At 38.3% G+C, this 19,683-nt stretch overlaps 1 protein-coding gene across 1 annotated transcript; it reads left to right on the top strand.

Moving 5' to 3' along the window:
* The first annotated feature begins 6,702 nt into the window (after positions 1 to 6,702).
* Positions 6,703 to 18,739, top strand: LOC124595209 (peptidyl-prolyl cis-trans isomerase NIMA-interacting 4). Its single transcript, XM_047133848.1, has 3 exons — positions 6,703 to 6,982; positions 14,279 to 14,398; positions 18,521 to 18,739. The coding sequence occupies exons 1-3, from the start codon at positions 6,878 to 6,880 to the stop codon at positions 18,677 to 18,679; spliced, it is 384 nt and encodes a 127-aa protein (XP_046989804.1). The 5' UTR covers positions 6,703 to 6,877; the 3' UTR covers positions 18,680 to 18,739.
* Positions 18,740 to 19,683: the final 944 nt, after the last annotated feature.

Raw genomic sequence — 19,683 nt, 5'->3', positions numbered from 1 at the left:
TGGTTGGTTTGTTCCGGGAGACAACATGTCCATTTTCATATGTGCACACAGACATCACAGCGCCGCTACCAACAGTTCAACGATTCAGATATATTCTCATGCCTATTAACAGGTCTACCAGATGGGTTGATACTGCTCCTGTCATGGACATAACGCCAAAAGCCGGTGCAAGAGCATTCTTGAGTATGAGGATATCAAGCCTGTGGTGCCTGACAGATGTGATGACAGGTCATGGCTGTTCAGTTTAAGTCAGCCCTGTTCAACGATCTGGCCACACTATGCAAGTTCATTCATGATCAAAGCAACATATACATCACTGTCAGAAGAGTCTGAACACCAATAACCACTTTGTCAGCCAATGACTGCAGTCAGGCCATCATGCCTATATCAACCTCTGTAACAGCAGCCTCAGCTCTTACTTCACCAACAACTCTTACTTCACCAACAACTCTTACTTCACTAATAGTGCTAATGGAGTCAATTGCCTTAGACATACGCACGTCTTCAGGACCTCCTACATCCAACGAAGACCAGATGCAGGTAGGCATAACAATTCGACATCATTACTCCTCTCTATGGGAGGAGGTGGGGAGGAGCTTTGTGGCGGCGTAAACAGGAGAGCAAGTACAGTGTTAGAATATCTCTGGACCTAGATAACGAACGAAAAAGAGAATCTTTTTCGTAACCTAATAATTGTATGTTATCTACTTGAAGTTTAATGAGTGTTCATTTACTGGAGATATAAAAATTTTGGAAGTGATTAGAATAAAGAAAATAAAGTTGTGGAATCTTTTAATCGATTTTGGTGTATGGTACTGACAAACTCTTTAGAGCACTGTAGTTTATCTGCCATTTTTAAATTCTCTGTGCACATACCATAGAATAGAAATATCTCTAGTGTGAGCATTCAGATGCGCAGAACAGGTTTTGTGTTGTCAACATGCATAGCCACCCTGGTCACGTAATCTCAGGATGCCATAGGTTTATCTGTAAGGGGCCTTGTACATTAAAAACGTCATTACATCGTTAGTACAAACAAATTATGTTCTTAGGTGCCATGGATTTGGTATAGATGCATCGTAAACATCATAACAATTTACAATTAATACCTGGATAAACTAGACATTCTATTTCAGGAGAGAAAAATAAAGAGGCATTTTTACTTCTTTGTGACAAGCATCACAGCCCGTATGCACTAAATTTTTGATGTCTGGGACAGCCACCACTATCTTTGGGTTTTATACGGAACTTTATCATATTGCTATGTTCATTGTGCTAAATTTTTGCTGTGATAGTATTGCAAAATGGCTTACTAGCAAGTCAATGAAATTGTTTCAAAAAATACTGAATTTGCCACACATTAGCGATTATACCACGTGCTTCTTCATCGTTTTACTGCAGTTTTTGTATATTTATTTTCCTTCTTCCTGTACGCTAGAGCACAATTTTGCTTGCTGCTAACGCTTTGACTTATTTATTTAGCAACTTTAATGTACTTTCTCCCACTACATTGCAGACTAAGAAAAACTGATAAAAATCCCATCGCTAGTTAAATGTACTACAAAGCCAAATGTACCCCAAATATTAAAAATATATGTGACACATTTCACTCTCCTCTCGCTCCCACCCCCCTCCCCCTCAACACAATGTAAATAGCATGAACTTACAATACAGCTGTCTCCACAACATTTATTTTAGGTCATCAGTGTCATTTGTTGAGGTGTAAACCATCTAACAGCACAGTGACACAAATGAAGGGGTTTTATGGCATCTTATGTACTAATAATGCACGCCTGTTAATCAAATGGTGAAGACCATAAATTCCAGTTAATTCCAAAAAGGCAGCTGAAGTTTTACTTTGACTGCAGTGTATGTGTGTGTGTGTGTGTGTGTGTTTGTGTGTGTGTGTGTGTGTGTGTGTGTGTGTGTGTGTGTGTGAGTGTGTGTGTGCTTGATTTTTGTTCCCCGTTACCATGTTTTACATTGACTCTGTTTATTTCTTATTGATTTACTTGCAAAAAAAATGGCTCTGAGCACTATGGGACTTAACATCTATGGTCATAAGTCCCCTAGAACTTAGAACTACTTAAACCTAACTAACCTAAGGACATCACACAACACCCAGTCATCACAAGGCAGAGAAAATCCCTGACCCCGCCGGGAATCGAACCCGGGAACCCAGGAATGGGAAGCGAGAACGCTACCACATGACCACGAGCTGCGGACTGATTTACTTGCAAAGCAGAATATATAATTGAGGTGTGAGGATGTCACTGTTGTGATAAAAATAAATAAAAGAAGTGTTCTGTGCCACATATGTGCAGAATATGTATATGCAGTAAATGATGAAATTCCACTCAGTACAGCATGTCATATTTTCTGGCTTCCACATACTTCACAGATATTCGTTTCACATTGCTATTGATATATTTAACTTCCTGTTTACCTTGAATTTTCTCTCTCTCTCTCTCTCTCTCTCTCACACACACACACAAAACCACATATGTATCCACATGCATGCGAGCGTATATGCATGCAAGCACGAGAATACACTTTTATATCCATATTCAGTTTTCCTTAACAATGGAAAAAAGTCTAACTCGTACCACTCTTTTTTTAGGTTAATCTCTATCAAAAGAAAAGGCCTTTTTTCGAGTTGTGGGTTTCTTGCCTTTTATGTGTACAAATGCTAAGAAATGAATGCAGCAGGTGATGAAAGATTTTGCGCAACAATTCTATACATCTTGCACATATAGTAATAGATGTAAAACATTTATTCGAAATGCAACCAAAACAACACTGTATGATATTGGTTCGTCAGAGTATTCGTACAACACCAACTTTTTCTCATTTCATGTATTAAGCTTTGCACCTGTAACAACTACAGTAATTCTCCATTGCTGTTGCCAATAAAAAAATGGTGACAACCCAACAAATGTGTGTAAAATAGATGTTTCTAAGTCTGTTGCAAGCACAAACAAACAGCATCGCCCCGAGATCAGGTGACACTCGTAGTTTAAAGGTGCCCCCAAGCCTTTTTTGTGTTGAGCTTTACACATGCACATAAATTTCCTGGAAATAGAGGCCGTGTGTAAAAAGTCTTAGACCTTATTATCTATGGTCTACGCGTAAAGCACACTGCTATCCGCTTTCGATGCGTATCTTTGCACTTTTTAGCAGATGATAGATAGATAGAGCCCATATGTATTTGATTATGTAGTATTTTGAGGTTATGCTGTAATGTCACTGATGTTCAATAATGTCTGTTGACACAAAATGAAGCGCACATAAGTCTACAGATGATTACAGGCAAAGGAAAAAGTCGTGGGGAATGCAGCTTCGTAAGATTATTTGAATAAAAACTCGAGATGTGTTGACCTGAGCGTCACATATTAGATTAAAAGTCTCCAATCACAAATCTGTAAAGAGTACTATAAGTTAGGAAGTAAGAAAAATGAGAAGAATAAGCCAAAAATTTATGAAAAGTGCATATGAAAACTGTGATCAAATATTCATGCTATGGGGACGTAAAAGCACAACTGAAGAGCCTGACATCTGAACAAAAGAAGTGATGGGGTACATGTAGCTCCTCAATTAAGGGGCTCTGGAAAGGCTCAAAATCATGAAAAGTTCGAATTTTACTTTTTTGCGTTTTCTGATCTGCAGACTATTAGCTTTTAATAGATATATAATTTATTCAATTCCGAAGACTACAACTATTTTTAAATTTTTTTTGAAATGTGTTCTACATGGGCGTGACCCACTGTGGCGCTGTTAAACTGCTGTCAAATGGTGGTATTATTAACGTCCGTGTTCATCAGGTACATTTTAGTGATGTGAGATAAAGTATGTGTTGTGGCTAACCTGTGATGGTTCAATATATATCGCTGGTGTGATTGTCGATTGTTTCATGTTTATTTACTCTGTCGTTATCTCGAAAATATTCGTAATTAATTCTGTTTCTTGAGTCTCTGTTTTGTTGAAGTATAATAATGAGCAAAAGTAAAGTTATTAGAAATCCTCTGAAGGCTTTTAAGAAAAGGAGAAATGTTGGAAAGCCAAAGGTATGTGTTATTACTGTAAACAATAAAGACGATAACCAAGTGAGTGAACCTAACCTCTCAAGTACACCTGCCCATAGCAGTCAAAGTGGGAAAGAAAATACTTCACAGAAGAAGCTTGGTTCAATGAGTGAAAACTATGAATGTTTTATGGGCGAATCGGATGTGAATGAAATATTTGATATGTCGGTTCTCAAAGGAATTTTTTCAAACTGTGTAAGATGTATTCATTGTAGTGAAGTTGGTCTGGAACTCTCCATAATAAAGCACGTAGGACTTGCTAGTGAAATACAACTGAAATGTGATAAGTGTTCATACATGAACACCTTTAGGAACAGTGTTGCAGTAACTGCAACTGAAGAAAATGGTAGCAAAATCTACGAACACAACAACGAGCGATGCTTGCTTTAGACAAGGAACGCCTTCGGGCTGCAGACAGGGCTGTAAAGAGTCTAGAAATACAAGCAAGAGTAAACAGGAGGAGGAACAAGAGGAAGCTGGAGGAGGAGTTTGCAGAGGATGAAGATAATCCATCCTATGGACCTGGAATGCACTAAAAAGTTAATCCAATCTTTGTCGCTCGATTCCCAAAACTTTTATTTTCTCATACTAATTACATGTTTTCTAAGGATCTTCCAAACATATTTGTTTCAAACTTTCAGTAAATGTTACACAGTACCTTCTGCATAATTTAACACATCCTTTTTCCAAAAAACTGTATATTTTTGAATATATAAATAAAAAATTGCAAAAAAATGTTGTGAATTTTCATTACAATTGAAAAAAGATCATCTTTAATAACTGAACTAAAATTTTGTAAAATCCCTGTGTTAAGTTGTAGCCCATATTCCAATAAATAATCTGTAAAAAGTTCAACTTCGTACCTCAAATACTTTGTGAGGAAAGATGTAATTTATAAGCGTTATTTTAACATTGCAAGTATAGGGCGTTCCGGAGCCCCTTAACTGCTAAAAATAGAAATGAAGCACACTGATGATGCAAAAAATACGAAACTGGAAACCATCACCTCCGTTGTAGTTGGTTCTGGCATCTATGAAATTGCAAACTTGTCGAGTCTGAAGAAGTTAATCTGCGTATCATATTTCATGATTAAATACAAATGACACACTGAACGTAAATTAGCCTCCATATAACGACTAAGAACCTCCCTTAAATATTTCTATGTTTCAGGAATGATCATTTTTATTTATTTATTCATGTTTCCTTGATCCATTATGCAAGAGAATTGCATGAATACGGAACAGGTCGTAATTGTACATGAAAACAGAATTTATAGATGCTAACAGATACAAATTGTAATACTTCTTAGGAACAAAGTATGCTATTAACTACAAGCTTAGGCATTTCCCATGGTGAAAAGAGGTTGATAATTATTCCACATTCCAAATTTGATAGAATTAAAATGCTTTATTTTGAAATGAGGAATAAATAATTCAAACGAGTATGAAAGTTGCCAGTAACTGCCTAACAAAATTTTATTCCCAAGCACAAAATCTGAAATCTCGTTGTGACATCCTTCTGAAATTTACAGACAAAACGTAGTCATCACTTTGTAGTTCTCGTACCTCTATTGCTTATATACTTTATTACCTGCAGCTGCTTTTGTATTTTCTTTTTCTGACGCCTTTTCAAAACAATAAACACAACACAAGCTTTCAAGCAAAGAAGGGAGTTCATAGCAGAGAGACAATGTGTGGACACATGAACGTCCATGCGTACACGAGAACGTCAGTGCATACACGCGTTGTTTCCGCAAATTTTCTTGCATACCATTTTATACGCATGAGTTTGCGCAAGACAAAAGAGGCATCGTGTGGACTTACCTGATAACATGCGCAGAACGCAATACTCACTCCAGAGATATTTCTACCCTATGTCACATACGGACAAGAAACACTAGCCTGAACTAACAGACGAATCAAGCACGTTTCACACGCCAGATTTGCTGTCATATCATGCACGTGTTAAGCATTCTCTGCGTAAATGTGTGTGGTGGCAACATATTTAAGGCATTTTGCTGAAATCTAAAATTCCAACTTCCAGCTCTGTGCACTTCTCATATCTATCGTAATCTCCTGTTCTCACACAATGATCTGTCTGACAGATCGTTGGGTGCAGACAGGCATTTATATCTAATCAAATGCGATCACATTAGCATGCTTTGCTACCGAAACAAAGTATAAAGTGGCGCTGAAATTCAGCTATTCTTGTGCAGTGCAGAAGCGAAAGATATGTGACTGACGGAAATAATTTAATTGGAAGCGTTAGCCATCTTAAGATAGACATGATAACTCGAACCCACTTATTGAACTGAAATAAAGTTTTCTGAAAATTATTTGTGGAGTGTTGCATTTTTCACCTACGAAAACAAATAACGCTTTATGCCCAATTTGTGACTCAGAGTTGATACTGTCAATTGAACATACCTTGTGAAAAGTCATATTTAAATCTGAAACATCGGCTAATCTGAATGTTGAACTGCTCGGTCGGAAATATTTATTCCATCTTGTCACTGGGACCTTCCCTCTCGCCACCGATGCTTGCCAATAGAAACTCATCAACCTATCAGAGATTCAAAACGTGAAACTTTTGCGGTCGTTGATCTTTGCACACATGCACAGTCTGAGACCTTTGTGTACATCATGATGTATTTTGGAGTTTGGACGAGAAGCTCGTAAACACGACGCATGGTTTGTGATGTAGGAAACGTCAGCCGAAAACTCACAGGCAAAGTTAAAAACATTGGAGGAATCTTAATCTTTCTGGAGTAAATTAATAGTTTATTCAGTGTTGCTATGCCTCCGAAAAAAGGAGCGGGAGGTGCGAAGGGTGGCTCAAAATCAGCTGACGACACGAAAACTGCTGCCGGCAAAGAAAAGAAGGGTGGCTCAGCAGTAAAGGTTAGCTTCAGTGGTATCACATTAAATGTTATGCCCTTATTTCTAATAAGGCGTATGGAGTGTACACGCTCAGAATCTGTTGGGTGGTCTTTTAATAGCTGTGGGCAAAACTCTATTGATTACTTTGTCATTGCTTATTGAAACAAATACCTGCTGCCTTCCTCCATTCATAGTTACTGTAACGGGCGTTGTACGTTTTGTGGACTGAAGCTGCAACAAAGAGATGAAGAAAGCAGGAGCGTGCGTTTATAATTTTAATTGCTTTATCAATCACTCCCCGTATAGATGAATAGCAGTTTTCGATCCAATCAAGTTAAAGTTACGAGAATTTAAAATTAGTTTCCGCACAGTTTTGTCAGTTATGTTAGACTTAGCCTCGAATATTCACACCAGGGATAGTTGTTTTCTTTCGTTCACAAAATGTTATGTACAGTGTTCATTTATTGGCACAATCTGTGCCTCGTTTAAAGTTATGTTGCAGTTTTTTTTCTCTCTGGTGTGACTGGACGATTCCTCCTCAATGCAATGCATGCAAGCGAGTGAGTTCAAAATGAACAGAACTCTGGGTTCTTCATACTGCAGTTTTGGAGAGCATACTGCGAAATTAGTGATACAGGTGTGAAACCGTAGGATGGAAAGCAGTTCATGCACGATGATAAGTAAATACTTGGCCACAGAAGGAGGTGACTATTGGTCTTGGTAGCATGACTGTAAGAAATATACAACTTTGCCCATACTGTTGGCTCATAACTAAAGTACTGTTGTTGTTGGTGGTGGTTTGATACCATTTTCTGCAAGCTAGTCTGGTGTCACACACAATATTCTGTTGACAAAATTTTCCAAAACATGAGAAATGCTCCAGACTAGTAAAAGCTCAATAAATGTCGTCATTGATGTGTTGATGGTAAAAAACTTCACTTAAAGTTGACGACAATTTCTCTGATGCAGCATTTACCACATGCTGAAATCACTTTTGGGCTAGTCTGTGGGGACAGACTTTATTTCTATCATAGCCCGTGATATAGATTAGAATTCGAGATGACAATTGAGTTGTAATTGGCAAATTTAATGGTTTTGAAATAAAATGTTTTGGTGGTAAGGGTTACATAGTGCCACCCTCACTTCATGCAACAAAATGTATCTATTATGTAATCCAGTTTTCTGAATTGTCTTCGCAGATTGTTTTTATTATGAGACGTGCTTTGTATATGGAAAGGCCATATGCATTTGGCTACCCTATACAGATAATCAGTTACAACAACCTTTGTCTCACATTTACATTTGGACTGAGCTGTAGTGTAACCTGATGGCCATAATTGCTCCATATTTAACACTCTGTTCGTTATATAAACTGGAACTCTAAGGTAAATTCTGAAAAGCAGTGTTTAGTTTTCACTAATTGCAGCATATAGCATGAAGAGAAGAGCATATTTTCTGAGAAGTAATAAGTTTTAATGTCCACAATTTGTGGTACTCACTGTATGTTGCTCTCTTGAAACACTGACAGTACCTGTTCAAATAAAAGATTTACTTTCATTTCTTTAGTATGCATTTGATGATATAAGTTATCAAAGCTTTAAAATATTATCTTCATTGCCCATTATATTTAATGCTACTGAAGTAATTGGATCACTTGTTGGTGGTATTGAGCAGTTGGGTTGATGGAAACGTCCGATTCCACCCGTCTGTGTTGACCAATGACGTCTGGGGACAAACTAAAAATAAACACACGCCACTAAACCAAACGACAAAAACGATAATATAAAACGACCACATCAACTAAAAACAATATCCACTGGAATCAAACACCAATACCACACTATAAATCTCAAAACTTTCACCACCACTACACTTAATATATCATAAAAAAACCTAGAAAATCGAGATTGGAATCGAACACTTCCCTTGACCTGTTATCCTTACGACGTCTCCACATATAGCCGTCCCTGGTCTGAGACGCCGCAACTTTAGTAAGCCTCATTTCTTCATGACACACTGAACAGTTCACGACTGCATCCAAAAATCCAAATAGTTGAAGAAATTTTATTAGAGACAACACACTGTGCCCCATCATTGCCGACAACCGAAAACTGTTGACCTTGTCAGTCATAACCATACCTACCAAAGACATAAACAAAGCAATTTACTAAAATTCACACACGACAAACAGAAAAAAAACTACAATAACGTCGACATAACAAAACCAAAATCGTTAACTCTACATCTACATCTACATCTATACTCCGCGAGCCACCTTACGGTGTGTGGCGGAGGGTACTTATTGTACCACTATCTGATCCCCCCTTCCCTGTTCCATTCACGAATTGTGCGTGGGAAGAACGACTGCTTGTAAGTCTCCGTATTTGCTCTAATTTCTCGGATCTTTTCGTTGTGATCATTACGCGAGATATATGTGGGCGGTAGTAATATGTTGCCCATCTCTTCCCGGAATGTGCTCTCTCGTAATTTCGATAATAAACCTCTCCGTATTGCGTAACGCCTTTCTTGAAGTGTCCGCCACTGGAGCTTGTTCAGCATCTCCGTAACGCTCTCGCGCTGACTAAATGTCCCCATGACGAATCGCGCTGCTTTTCGCTGGATCATGTCTATCTCTTCTATTAATCCAACCTGGTAAGGGTCCCATACTGATGAGCAATACTCAAGAATCGGACGAACAAGCGTTTTGTAAGCTACTTCTTTCGTCGATGAGTCACATTTTCTTAGAATTCTTCCTATGAATCTCAACCTGGCGCCTGCTTTTCCCACTATTTCTTTTATGTGATCATTCCACTTCAGATCGCTCCGGATAGTAACTCCTAAGTATTTTACGGTCGTTACCGCTTCCAATGATTTACCACCTATGGCATAATCGTACTGGAATGGATTTCTGCCCCTATGTATGCGCATTATATTACATTTATCTACGTTTAGGGAAAGCTGCCAGCTGTCGCACCATGCATTAATCCTCTGCAGGTCCTCCTGGAGTACGTACGAGTCTTCTGATGTTGCTACTTTCTTGTAGACAACCGTGTCATCTGCAAATAGCCTCACGGAGCTACCGATGTTGTCAACTAAGTCATTTATGTATATTGTAAACAATAAAGGTCCTATCACGCTTCCCTGCGGTACTCCCGAAATTACCTCTACATCTGCAGATTTTGAACCGTTAAGAATGACATGTTGTGTTCTTTCTTCTAGGAAATCCTGAATCCAATCACAAACCTGGTCCGATATTCCGTAAGCTCGTATTTTTTTCACTAAACGTAAGTGCGGAACCGTATCAAATGCCTTCCTGAAGTCCAGGAATACGGCATCAATCTGCTCGCCAGTGTCTACGGCACTGTGAATTTCTTGGGCAAATAGGGCGAGCTGAGTTTCACATGACCTCTGTTTGTGGAATCCATGTTGGTTATGATGAAGGAGATTTGTATTATCTAAGAACGTCATAATACGAGAACACAAAACATGTTCCATTATTCTACAACAGATTGACGTAAGCGAAATAGGCCTATAATTATTCGCATCTGATTTATGACCCTTCTTGAAAATGGGAACGACCTGCGCTTTCTTCCAGTCGCTAGGTACTTTACGTTCTTCCAGCGATCTACGATAAATTGCTGATAGAAAGGGGGCAAGTTCTTTAGCATAATCACTGTAGAATCTTAAGGGTATCTCGTCTGGTCTGGATGCTTTTCCGCTACTAAGTGATAGCAGTTGTTTTTCAATTCCGATATCGTTTATTTCAATATTTTCCATTTTGGCGTCCGTGCGACGGCTGAAGTCAGGGACCGTGTTACGATTTTCCGCAGTGAAACAGTTTCGGAACACTGAATTCAGTATTTCTGCCTTTCTTCGGTCGTCCTCTGAAAAATATTCCACTGAAAGCACAGTCACTACCAATACCACACACGTGCAATACTACCAGGCAAACGAACCCCATACGCCACATAACATACTACCCATAAACACACCACCAGGCAAAACCACCAACTGCAACAATACACCACCTATAAACATGCCACACATGCGAACTAAACCAAAAACATCACCTAACACACAACACGTGAACACACCACCAGAGAGCACCATGATCACATCAAAACGACACCTACAAACACGCCACTCTCACAAACTAAATTCTGCGCCATAGTGACGTCACACACCACAACAGCCTTGCGTCACAGGTCAAAGCCGATGGGTGGAATCAGACTCGTCTGTTGACCCGAGCAGTTTGGTTTTAGTTTGCTTTATTCTTGTGTGCAATATTCCTACATCTATCTGGGTAATATAGACTGCATTGAATTATCAGATAATTTCATGTTTAAAGTGGTATACTTCATGTTTACAGAAACTGCTTTCAGTGTAATGCCTTCTGAGCAGTTTTGTGAGGCATTTATGAAACCTGTTGTCTATTGTCTTACAATTACATTCTTTAGTCTGCTACAGCGTTTCTATATGTTCATTACTTTTAAGCTCCACTCATTCTTTTTTTTTCTGTTGCCAAGCGAGTGAGTGGCAGTGGCTTAACCACCGAACTTACATTTAACTCACGTTTTCACTAATTTAAATTAGGTTCTCCATGATTTGCCTAAATCATTTAAACATTTGGTAGGATTGTTCCTGAAACAAAGCCGTAGCCATACACCTTCCCACATCCTTCCTCCATCCATCCCAATAGGAGGTCAAGCTACTTCTTAAATGAACTCGACATTGACATCAGATCTTAACATTCCTTCCCAGTCTGATGTTAGTGTCTCTTAGATAGCTTTTATTGTTTATTTTTTGGAATCATTCACAATCGCACAAGACTGACTTCTATTGTGTTAATGAACCTGTTAGGCGTAGATGCCCTTCCACATTTTTTGAGAATGTTGTACAAATTTTATGTTCTGTTTCACTATAGGAGTGCCAATGTGTTTATTGAATTTGTATTGTGTTCTTTTACTGTTGTCTGGGTTGGAATGATCATTACACTTCCCAGATCAGTTACAGTTGTATTGGACTGGACACAAATTATATAATTTGTCATTCTGTACCTATTATTAACTTCTAGAACTCATTATGTAAATAATTATTATGTATATTATGGTAACGGCCATCTCCGATTATTCATAGATAATAAAGTTATCGATGAGGAAATTTTATCCTTGTAGAGGTATCTAGTCAGATCCTGACAAAATGTTTGCTGATGCAATGATTAGCAGCTAAGTCTTGATATAACAGTGTTCACTTCACACAAAACATAACAATATGTGGGAGTGTAAGCTGCAATAAGCACATTGTTTAATCAGAGAAGTAGTAAATAGTAGGATACTTTAATTTTTTTCTATAAAAGACATTTCTTCTAAAACACACACCACCTGTGCTGCAGTATCCTTAAGGACATTGTTTGCATTTGGTTATGTTAATGAAGTTTTTGAGCATGAAATGAATGGTTATGTATCTGATTGGCTAATGGGAGAAAGTACCCTAGTGCTGTAATGGCTAATGACAGTTTCTGAACATCTCATGTAAACAAATGTACAAAATTTTAGAAACTATTTTCCAAAGGTTAAATCAATATATCTACAGCTCGTTACACATAATGGTTCTGCACGGTTGATAAATACTATTTAAGTTTAGAGTTATTACAGTTCCCACTCATACATATCAACAGTCATCCATCTGTGAATGGAACTAGTAGCAAAAGGTACCCTCTCGTATCTCACTTTATGTACACGGTGTTCCATTTATCTGATGACTGCCTGCCCAGAGTATTATAGGCCAGCCATGGAAGCCACTCGAGTGGATCTCTTGGGACTGCACTATGCCCCCCTTCTTTTGTGGGTTTGAGCCTGAAGGCCATACAGACATACATGCCTTGTTGACCAGTGTCATTCGAGGTGTGAAACAGGCATCATGAGCGTAACAGCGAAGTTTGCGAGTGGAACAATGGCAAGACTGTATTATTGAATTTCACAATGAGTATTTATTTATGATTTTTATGTGTGTACAGAGCCCACTAGTACTGATTAGAGATTGTTTGAGCAGATGTTTCCAAGTGTTCAAGTTCCAAGTCGTGATGCAGTTCAAAAATTAGTGAATGAATTTCATGAAACAGGACATGTTTAAGACAAGAAGCGTAAACGACGACATACAGTGCTCACAGAAGCCTGAAAAATTCCCCTAGAAAGTTTCTTAGACTACTTTTGCAGCAGACACAGATATCATGCACTTCCATACAAAGAGGTGCTAAGCTGTTTGTGCCAATGCCCTGTAAAGTATCAAGTACAAGAACTTCGACCTGTTGATGTTGCGTACAGGGTTAGGTTTTGTTAATGTTTCTTAAGACACACATTCTGTTTTCAAATGTGGCTTGGCTCCATTTACACGGGTATGTTAATTCTCAAAACTGTTGACATTGGAGCACAGATTGACCTGTTGTGCTTCATGAGGAACCTCTTCATGATTAGAAAATAGGGTTGTGGTGCGCAGATAGTGGTGACAGAATAATAGGCTCAATTTTTTTTGACACAGCTACAAGTGAAAGATGTGTGCAAAACATTTTGTGACAGTTTTTTAATGAACTGAGTGAATGAAGCTTCACATTTTTTCAACAGGATTCGGCGAGGGCTCTTACGGCCAATGTTTCTTTGCACGCAATTCATTATGTGTTCAATGAAAGAGTAATTAGTAACATTGTCTGGCCCGCCATATGTCCTGATTTAACTCTGTGCGATTTTTATTTATGTGGTGCACTAAAGGATAAAATGTACACAGCAAATCCTCACACAATAGAGGAACTCAAGGTTAATATCTGTGAATCAGTTAATTCAGTATGAGAGAATTACATTGTGTGATTAATAATTTCTTGAGTAGATGTCACAAATGCGTGGAAAATAATTGCAGGCATTTCCAGCATCTCTTTAGTGACAAGGGCGAGTACAAAATTTGTTTGCTTTACATTTTAAATGTAGTCATATTGTACCACAGCAGTAGACGGGCGACGTGGCATTTGATTGATGGGCAACGGAGTGCTCGTTGCCTGGCATCTATTGCACCACACAGGCAGTCATCAGATAAATAGAACACCATGCAATATAGATGTATTGGTATTCTTCACCCACTGAAAAATCCTGCCTTGATATGCACCTATTTCTGTATTATTATGAGAGGAGTTATCTTCCAATAACAGTGAATTAAAATTAAATAACTAAATTGTGTCTACCTAAAAAGCGATCAATGCAATTTAATTGTGTTAGTGAGTGCCTTATTTATTATTTTAAACTGATGATACTATTTCTTTTCTTATCTTAGGTTCGACATATACTATGTGAAAAACAGTCAAAAGCTCTAGAAGCTTTGGAGAAACTGAAAGGTGGAATGAAGTTTCCCGAAGTTGCTGCACAATACAGTGAAGACAAGGCAAGACAAGGGGTGAGAAATTTTTCTGCACAGATACGCACATCTCGTAGTATCATGATACAAAAAATCTAAATAATGTAACCCAAGTTTAGCAGTGATATCATGATACAAAAAATCTAAATAATGTAACCCAAGTTTAGCAGTGATGGATAAAGAGGGAATATATAAAATATTCCTTGTTAGGAACTGCAATATGTAATACACAGCTGTATTTCTAATTGTATTTGTACTGTTGATTTTAGTCACACTCTGACCATCTTTGGATCATAAATTCGGTTCAATTGTGTGTTCCGCAATTGCAGTGGCTAATCATTCAAAATACCGTTAATATTTATATTGTGAGACAGAAGGCATGCTTGTTAGAACTTGTTATACCTTAACAACAATTTAAAAAGGGTAGATTACAACCCAGCCCATAGAGGAGGCATTGAGTCGCAGATAGGCACAATGAAAAGACTACTAAACACTTAAGCTTTTGGACAAAAAGATCTCTTCTGAAGTAGAACATACCTTCACAAAAGTACAACTCAGACATACATGGGTACTGTCTGCAGCTGCTGGTTCTTCTTCCGAAATAGAAACACACATACAAGCACACATGCACACACGACTGCTGTCTCCAGATGCTGGACCCCAGCAGCCCAGTGGTAGCCCTGTGTGTGTGTGTGTGTGTTTTCTGTTTTGGAAGAAAGACTTTTTATGTGGAAGCTTAAATGTGTAGTAGTCTTTTTCCCTTGCGTCTCCTCTATGTGGCTGGTAGCATGCTATCATTTTCACATTGTTGTTACTCCATCCTGGACTTTCCATTGTTTGATATGTGATACTTCAGCAGAACATTTCAGAATAATTAGTCATGGGAGTTGTGGACTACACAGTTCAACAAGTTTTATGACCCAAAAATTATACGAATTTGACTACTCGTTACAAATGGACCTTGAACTCAGGTTGGATAAGGAAGTTAGCCATGTCCCTACTGGGGGAATCATCCCAGCATTAGCTTTAAATGATTTACAAAAGCCACAAAAAGTGTATATTTGGATGCCCAGATGGGCATTTGAACTTCCATCGTCTCAAATTCCATTCCAGTCTTGACCGTTGTCACCTTGCTCAATGTTTAGAAATATGTAAATAGATTTAAATTTGTATTTCACAATCAGTGATGTGGTCATTTATCCCTGCTGAACTTGTCAAGTAACTGCTGTCCTTTGCACAGAGCTTTCAATGAACACAGCTTTGTGCCACGCATCCAACTGCTATCATTTTTCAAAATATTTGAGAGGGTGATGTGTTGTAGAATAGTATTTCTCCTTAGCAAGAATAGTATCCTCAGGAAATCACAGTTTGGGTTTCAGGAGAGGTGCTCTACTGAGAATGCTGTTTACATGTTCACTCACCAAATATTATAAACATTCGGTAATAAAATAGTGCCAGTTGCTATTTTCTGCAACCTACCTGAGGCATTGACTGTGTGAATCACAGTGTTCTAAATAAATTTAAGTTTTATGAAGTTGATGGTATAGCAAACCAATGGATAACATCATATGTAATAGAGGAATCCTTCCCAGCACCGTTACCATTACCCGTTGTCTGCTTCCGATTCAAGATTGTTGATGACATATCTATAAGATGGACTCATATTAAGGGAAGTCTTTGCGCTTTCATTTACAGCCTCAATATCTATGCCTAAATCCACTTCCTGTCCTTCTCTGTTCAATGAACTATGTTCCTAGACATTGATCTCTACCTCTTCAGTGGCTCCGTAACAACATATCTCCATATCAAAAGCACCAACCACCAAAGAGGACCTACATTTTGGCACCTTTCACGTGGTCTGAGTCAAAAAGTTTCACTCCTGCAGCCTTGACATCCACAGTTCCTTCATTTGTGGTGGAAACTGAGAGTTTACTGAATAGGCTGACAACCTTGCCAGCATCTTTGCAGGAGAGACAGTAACCTTTCCAGATAGTAAAGAAACAGCTTTTTCCATGTAATTTATTCCTGTGAACTCAACAAATATATCACCATTGTGAACCAGCCCCCAATAAATTCTCTTCTTATCACCTAACATGCCACAGCTCATAGCCTTGAAAGGCTCAACCACATCCTTCACCAAACCTTTGACTTTCTTTGTCATGCACTGATAGATAACCTACCTCCACCCCTCCATGGTATTCTGTGGCCCGTACAGCTTATGCACATCTCCAAGTCCAGATTGCTCCAGTAGTGTCCCATGGAACAAGGCACCTGTGAGCACCCATTAGCTCACCTACAGGCAGCACAGGTTTGTTAAACTATCTGCTAGGTAGCCCTTATTGCATTCTTTCTGCAGATCTAAAAACCACTTGGCCACCCCTGTCCCTCAAGCACTCAGCTTTGGCAGTATGATTACGTAAGCTATTGCTTGGTTGCTTGATTACCCACATGTACCTGGTTGCCAATGAGTAGGCACTTAGGTTTGAATACCCTGCCATAGTCCAGTCTCCTTACATGCACCAATCACCAGTTACAGCATTGTAGATATTTCCTGTCCACTCACGGCACAATCATGTGTGAAAGCAGCCACGTCACTTCGTACTTGTGCTGTACTAATGTTTAGTGTTCTGATGTGTGTCAGTGTGAAAACCATCCACATGTTTACCCATGTGAGTGCTTCACACCACAATACCAATGACATCAACAGCTGTTTCAATACCTGTACCCCTTGTGTAATGCCTTCCAGCACCAACTCTAGGAAATGCAGACATGGGAACTATCCCTCCAGCACACCTCCATTCCTGTGATTCCCCTGGCCTAAATTACTGTTAATGACCACCCTCATTCTTGACTGTCACCTGTTCCTGTCTTTTCATTTGACATCTTTTTCCTGAAACTTTAAATGCTCCCCCCCCCCCATCTCTCTCTCTCTCTCTCTCTCTCTCTCTCTCTCTCTCTCTCTCGCATCAGATTTGTTTCTGTTGCCAGTATTTATTCACATTTTGCCACTGCTACCTTGTTCAGTAATTGCCTCCTTTTTCCACCAGTAACCCTCCCCTCCCTCAGCACTTCCCTACCCTACTCCGCTTGTCTTTCCTCTCCACCCCTCCACCTGTCTGCCTAGACACTCATCATAAACGATCAGTGTCACTGCAGGGCTTTAAAGGTAGTATAACTTTCAGGCGTTTTAATGTGTTAATGCACCATCCGTTATTCATCTACTGGTGAGTCATAGCCTGTCTTCAGTTTTTTTTATTTTATCTAAGATCTCTATAGTCTTAGTAATTTTCAGTGAGGGAAATATAATCCTGAAACATGGTTTTTTTAATTATTTTTATTCATATTTTACACAATGTGTATCAGGAAATGATTTCCCATTTTCAAGTTAATTTTTTCTGTGTACTATGCCATTTTTATGTAATGTCTTTGATGTGACAGGTCCTAATTTTTTTTGTAAACTTAACTGCAATATGTAAAAAACACTCAATTTTTAGTTGGGTATTGATTTTTAAATGATGTTAGTGACAAAATTTGGAAGAACTTGTACTTACAGTTGTCTCACAGTCCATTTGTACAGTCTCTCACACATTGTAAACATCAAACATGGTTTTTTATGCACAGTATACAGTATATAAACAAACAGTTACAAAGGGGTTTTAGATGTAGTCAACAGAGATAATGTTAAAGGCCTAACACAGAGCATGACTTGTTTTCATACAGAGAAAATCATGACTGGTAACAGAGAAGTTATTTATAAACAAACCCATTGTTTTCACTGCTTCAGGCTTTCAGAAAACCATTTATAATGGACAAAATCAAACGTGAACATTTGTGTCTACAATAAAGATGAAACCACATAAATTTAGTTATTGAGCTTTTGACACAGTTATCCCAATTTCTCATATTTATGGGCAAATACAGCCTGTGTTTTTAGGAGGAAAATGAGCAGCAATTTAAACTAAAAGTATTGAGTTCATACAGAGGTAGAAGTACATTTGTGGTTGTTGTTAATAAAGAAGATAGTTTTGTTTAAATGTTATCAACAAAGGTTTCATCACACATTACCAAACTGACTTTTGAACTTTTCAAATCCCTGTATTTTGAAAAATTGTGCACAAAAGTTTAATATTACTACCCTTTCATTTGTTTCTTACATTTCAGGGTGATCTGGGTTGGATGACTAGAGGATCAATGGTGGGTCCATTCCAAGATGCAGCATTTGCTCTGCCTATTTCAAATGTCAGTAGTCCAGTGTACACAGACCCACCAGTGAAAACAAAATTTGGTTATCATATCATAATGGTTGAAGGAAAAAAGTAAACTCTGTTTGACTTTTATGTACATGTATATATTTTTGAATACAATCTTTTGTTAGTCTTAGTATTTGTTTCTGTTTTGTGTGGATCTCTACCTCTTAAAATGCAAGAAAATTGTTCCACTCTATACTCCAGTTGATACACAGTACTTAATGAGAAACAATACACAACATTAGGCGCATATTTTGTATGGAATTTTATCTTCATAAGTTCAGTCAGTTTAGGGCTGACATCAGAATCATCAGCATTCATTGCTAATACACACTGATTTAGTTATAAAGCATCTGTTTCTTTTTTAACTAATCGCTCAACTTTTCATTAAGCTGGAAATACTGCTGGGAAGTTTGAGAGTTGTAGATGTGAAGTATACGTTCTCCAAGCAGTGAGGAAGGAGTCAACAGATTGTTAAAATATTCATTTTTAACCATAAAAGTTTTGTTTTTGAAACAATATCTGCAAACAGTTTGGCTTCAAAACCACCAATACAACTTCCACCTCTCCCAGTACTTGGGGGGGGGGGAAGCTGTATCATGTTTTAAATTCCATTTTAAACTGGGGTGCCCTGTTTTCATGCCAGAAGAGAGTACTTCAGTACTGTAGTAGCAATTAAAACACTGTAGTGTTAAAGCCTAAAAGTGGTCTACTTTCTTAACATCACGGATAATGCCTTTTATATTGACTATATCATCAGCAGTGTTTATGTATGACTTGTCTGTGACTGGTATGACATTCAGCTAATAAACTTTCTGATATCTCAGTTACATTATGTAGCTCGGACTACTGTATCAAGACAAGCAACATCACCAGTAGAGTATCCAGCTTGCACTATTCTTGTAATGACAATATTGACACAAAGAGAGTAACATCATGCTTTCAGAAAGTCCACTTAATGGATGTAATGGTAGGATACATGGACAGATGGTGCCAAGAGTATGTTTAGAAAGAGAGGGGAGAAAAGTCCACAGACTTCTTGAATAGGATCTGCATCGTATATTCTGTCCAATTCAC

Source organism: Schistocerca americana, chromosome 2 (assembly GCF_021461395.2).
Source record: "Schistocerca americana isolate TAMUIC-IGC-003095 chromosome 2, iqSchAmer2.1, whole genome shotgun sequence".
Lineage (NCBI taxonomy): Eukaryota > Metazoa > Arthropoda > Insecta > Orthoptera > Acrididae > Schistocerca > Schistocerca americana.
The sequence above is the reverse complement of the archived record's forward strand: the minus strand, read 5'-3'. Positions and strand labels throughout refer to the sequence as shown.

Coding starts and splice junctions, on each gene's coding strand:
- LOC124595209 (XM_047133848.1), top strand. CDS start 6,878: ATGCCTCCGAAAAAAGGAGCGGGAGGTGCGAAGGGTGGCTCAAAATCA. Junction 6,983..14,278: donor AGGGTGGCTCAGCAGTAAAG/GTTAGCTTCAGT, acceptor TTCTTATCTTAG/GTTCGACATATACTATGTGA. Junction 14,399..18,520: donor AAGACAAGGCAAGACAAGGG/GTGAGAAATTTT, acceptor CTTACATTTCAG/GGTGATCTGGGTTGGATGAC.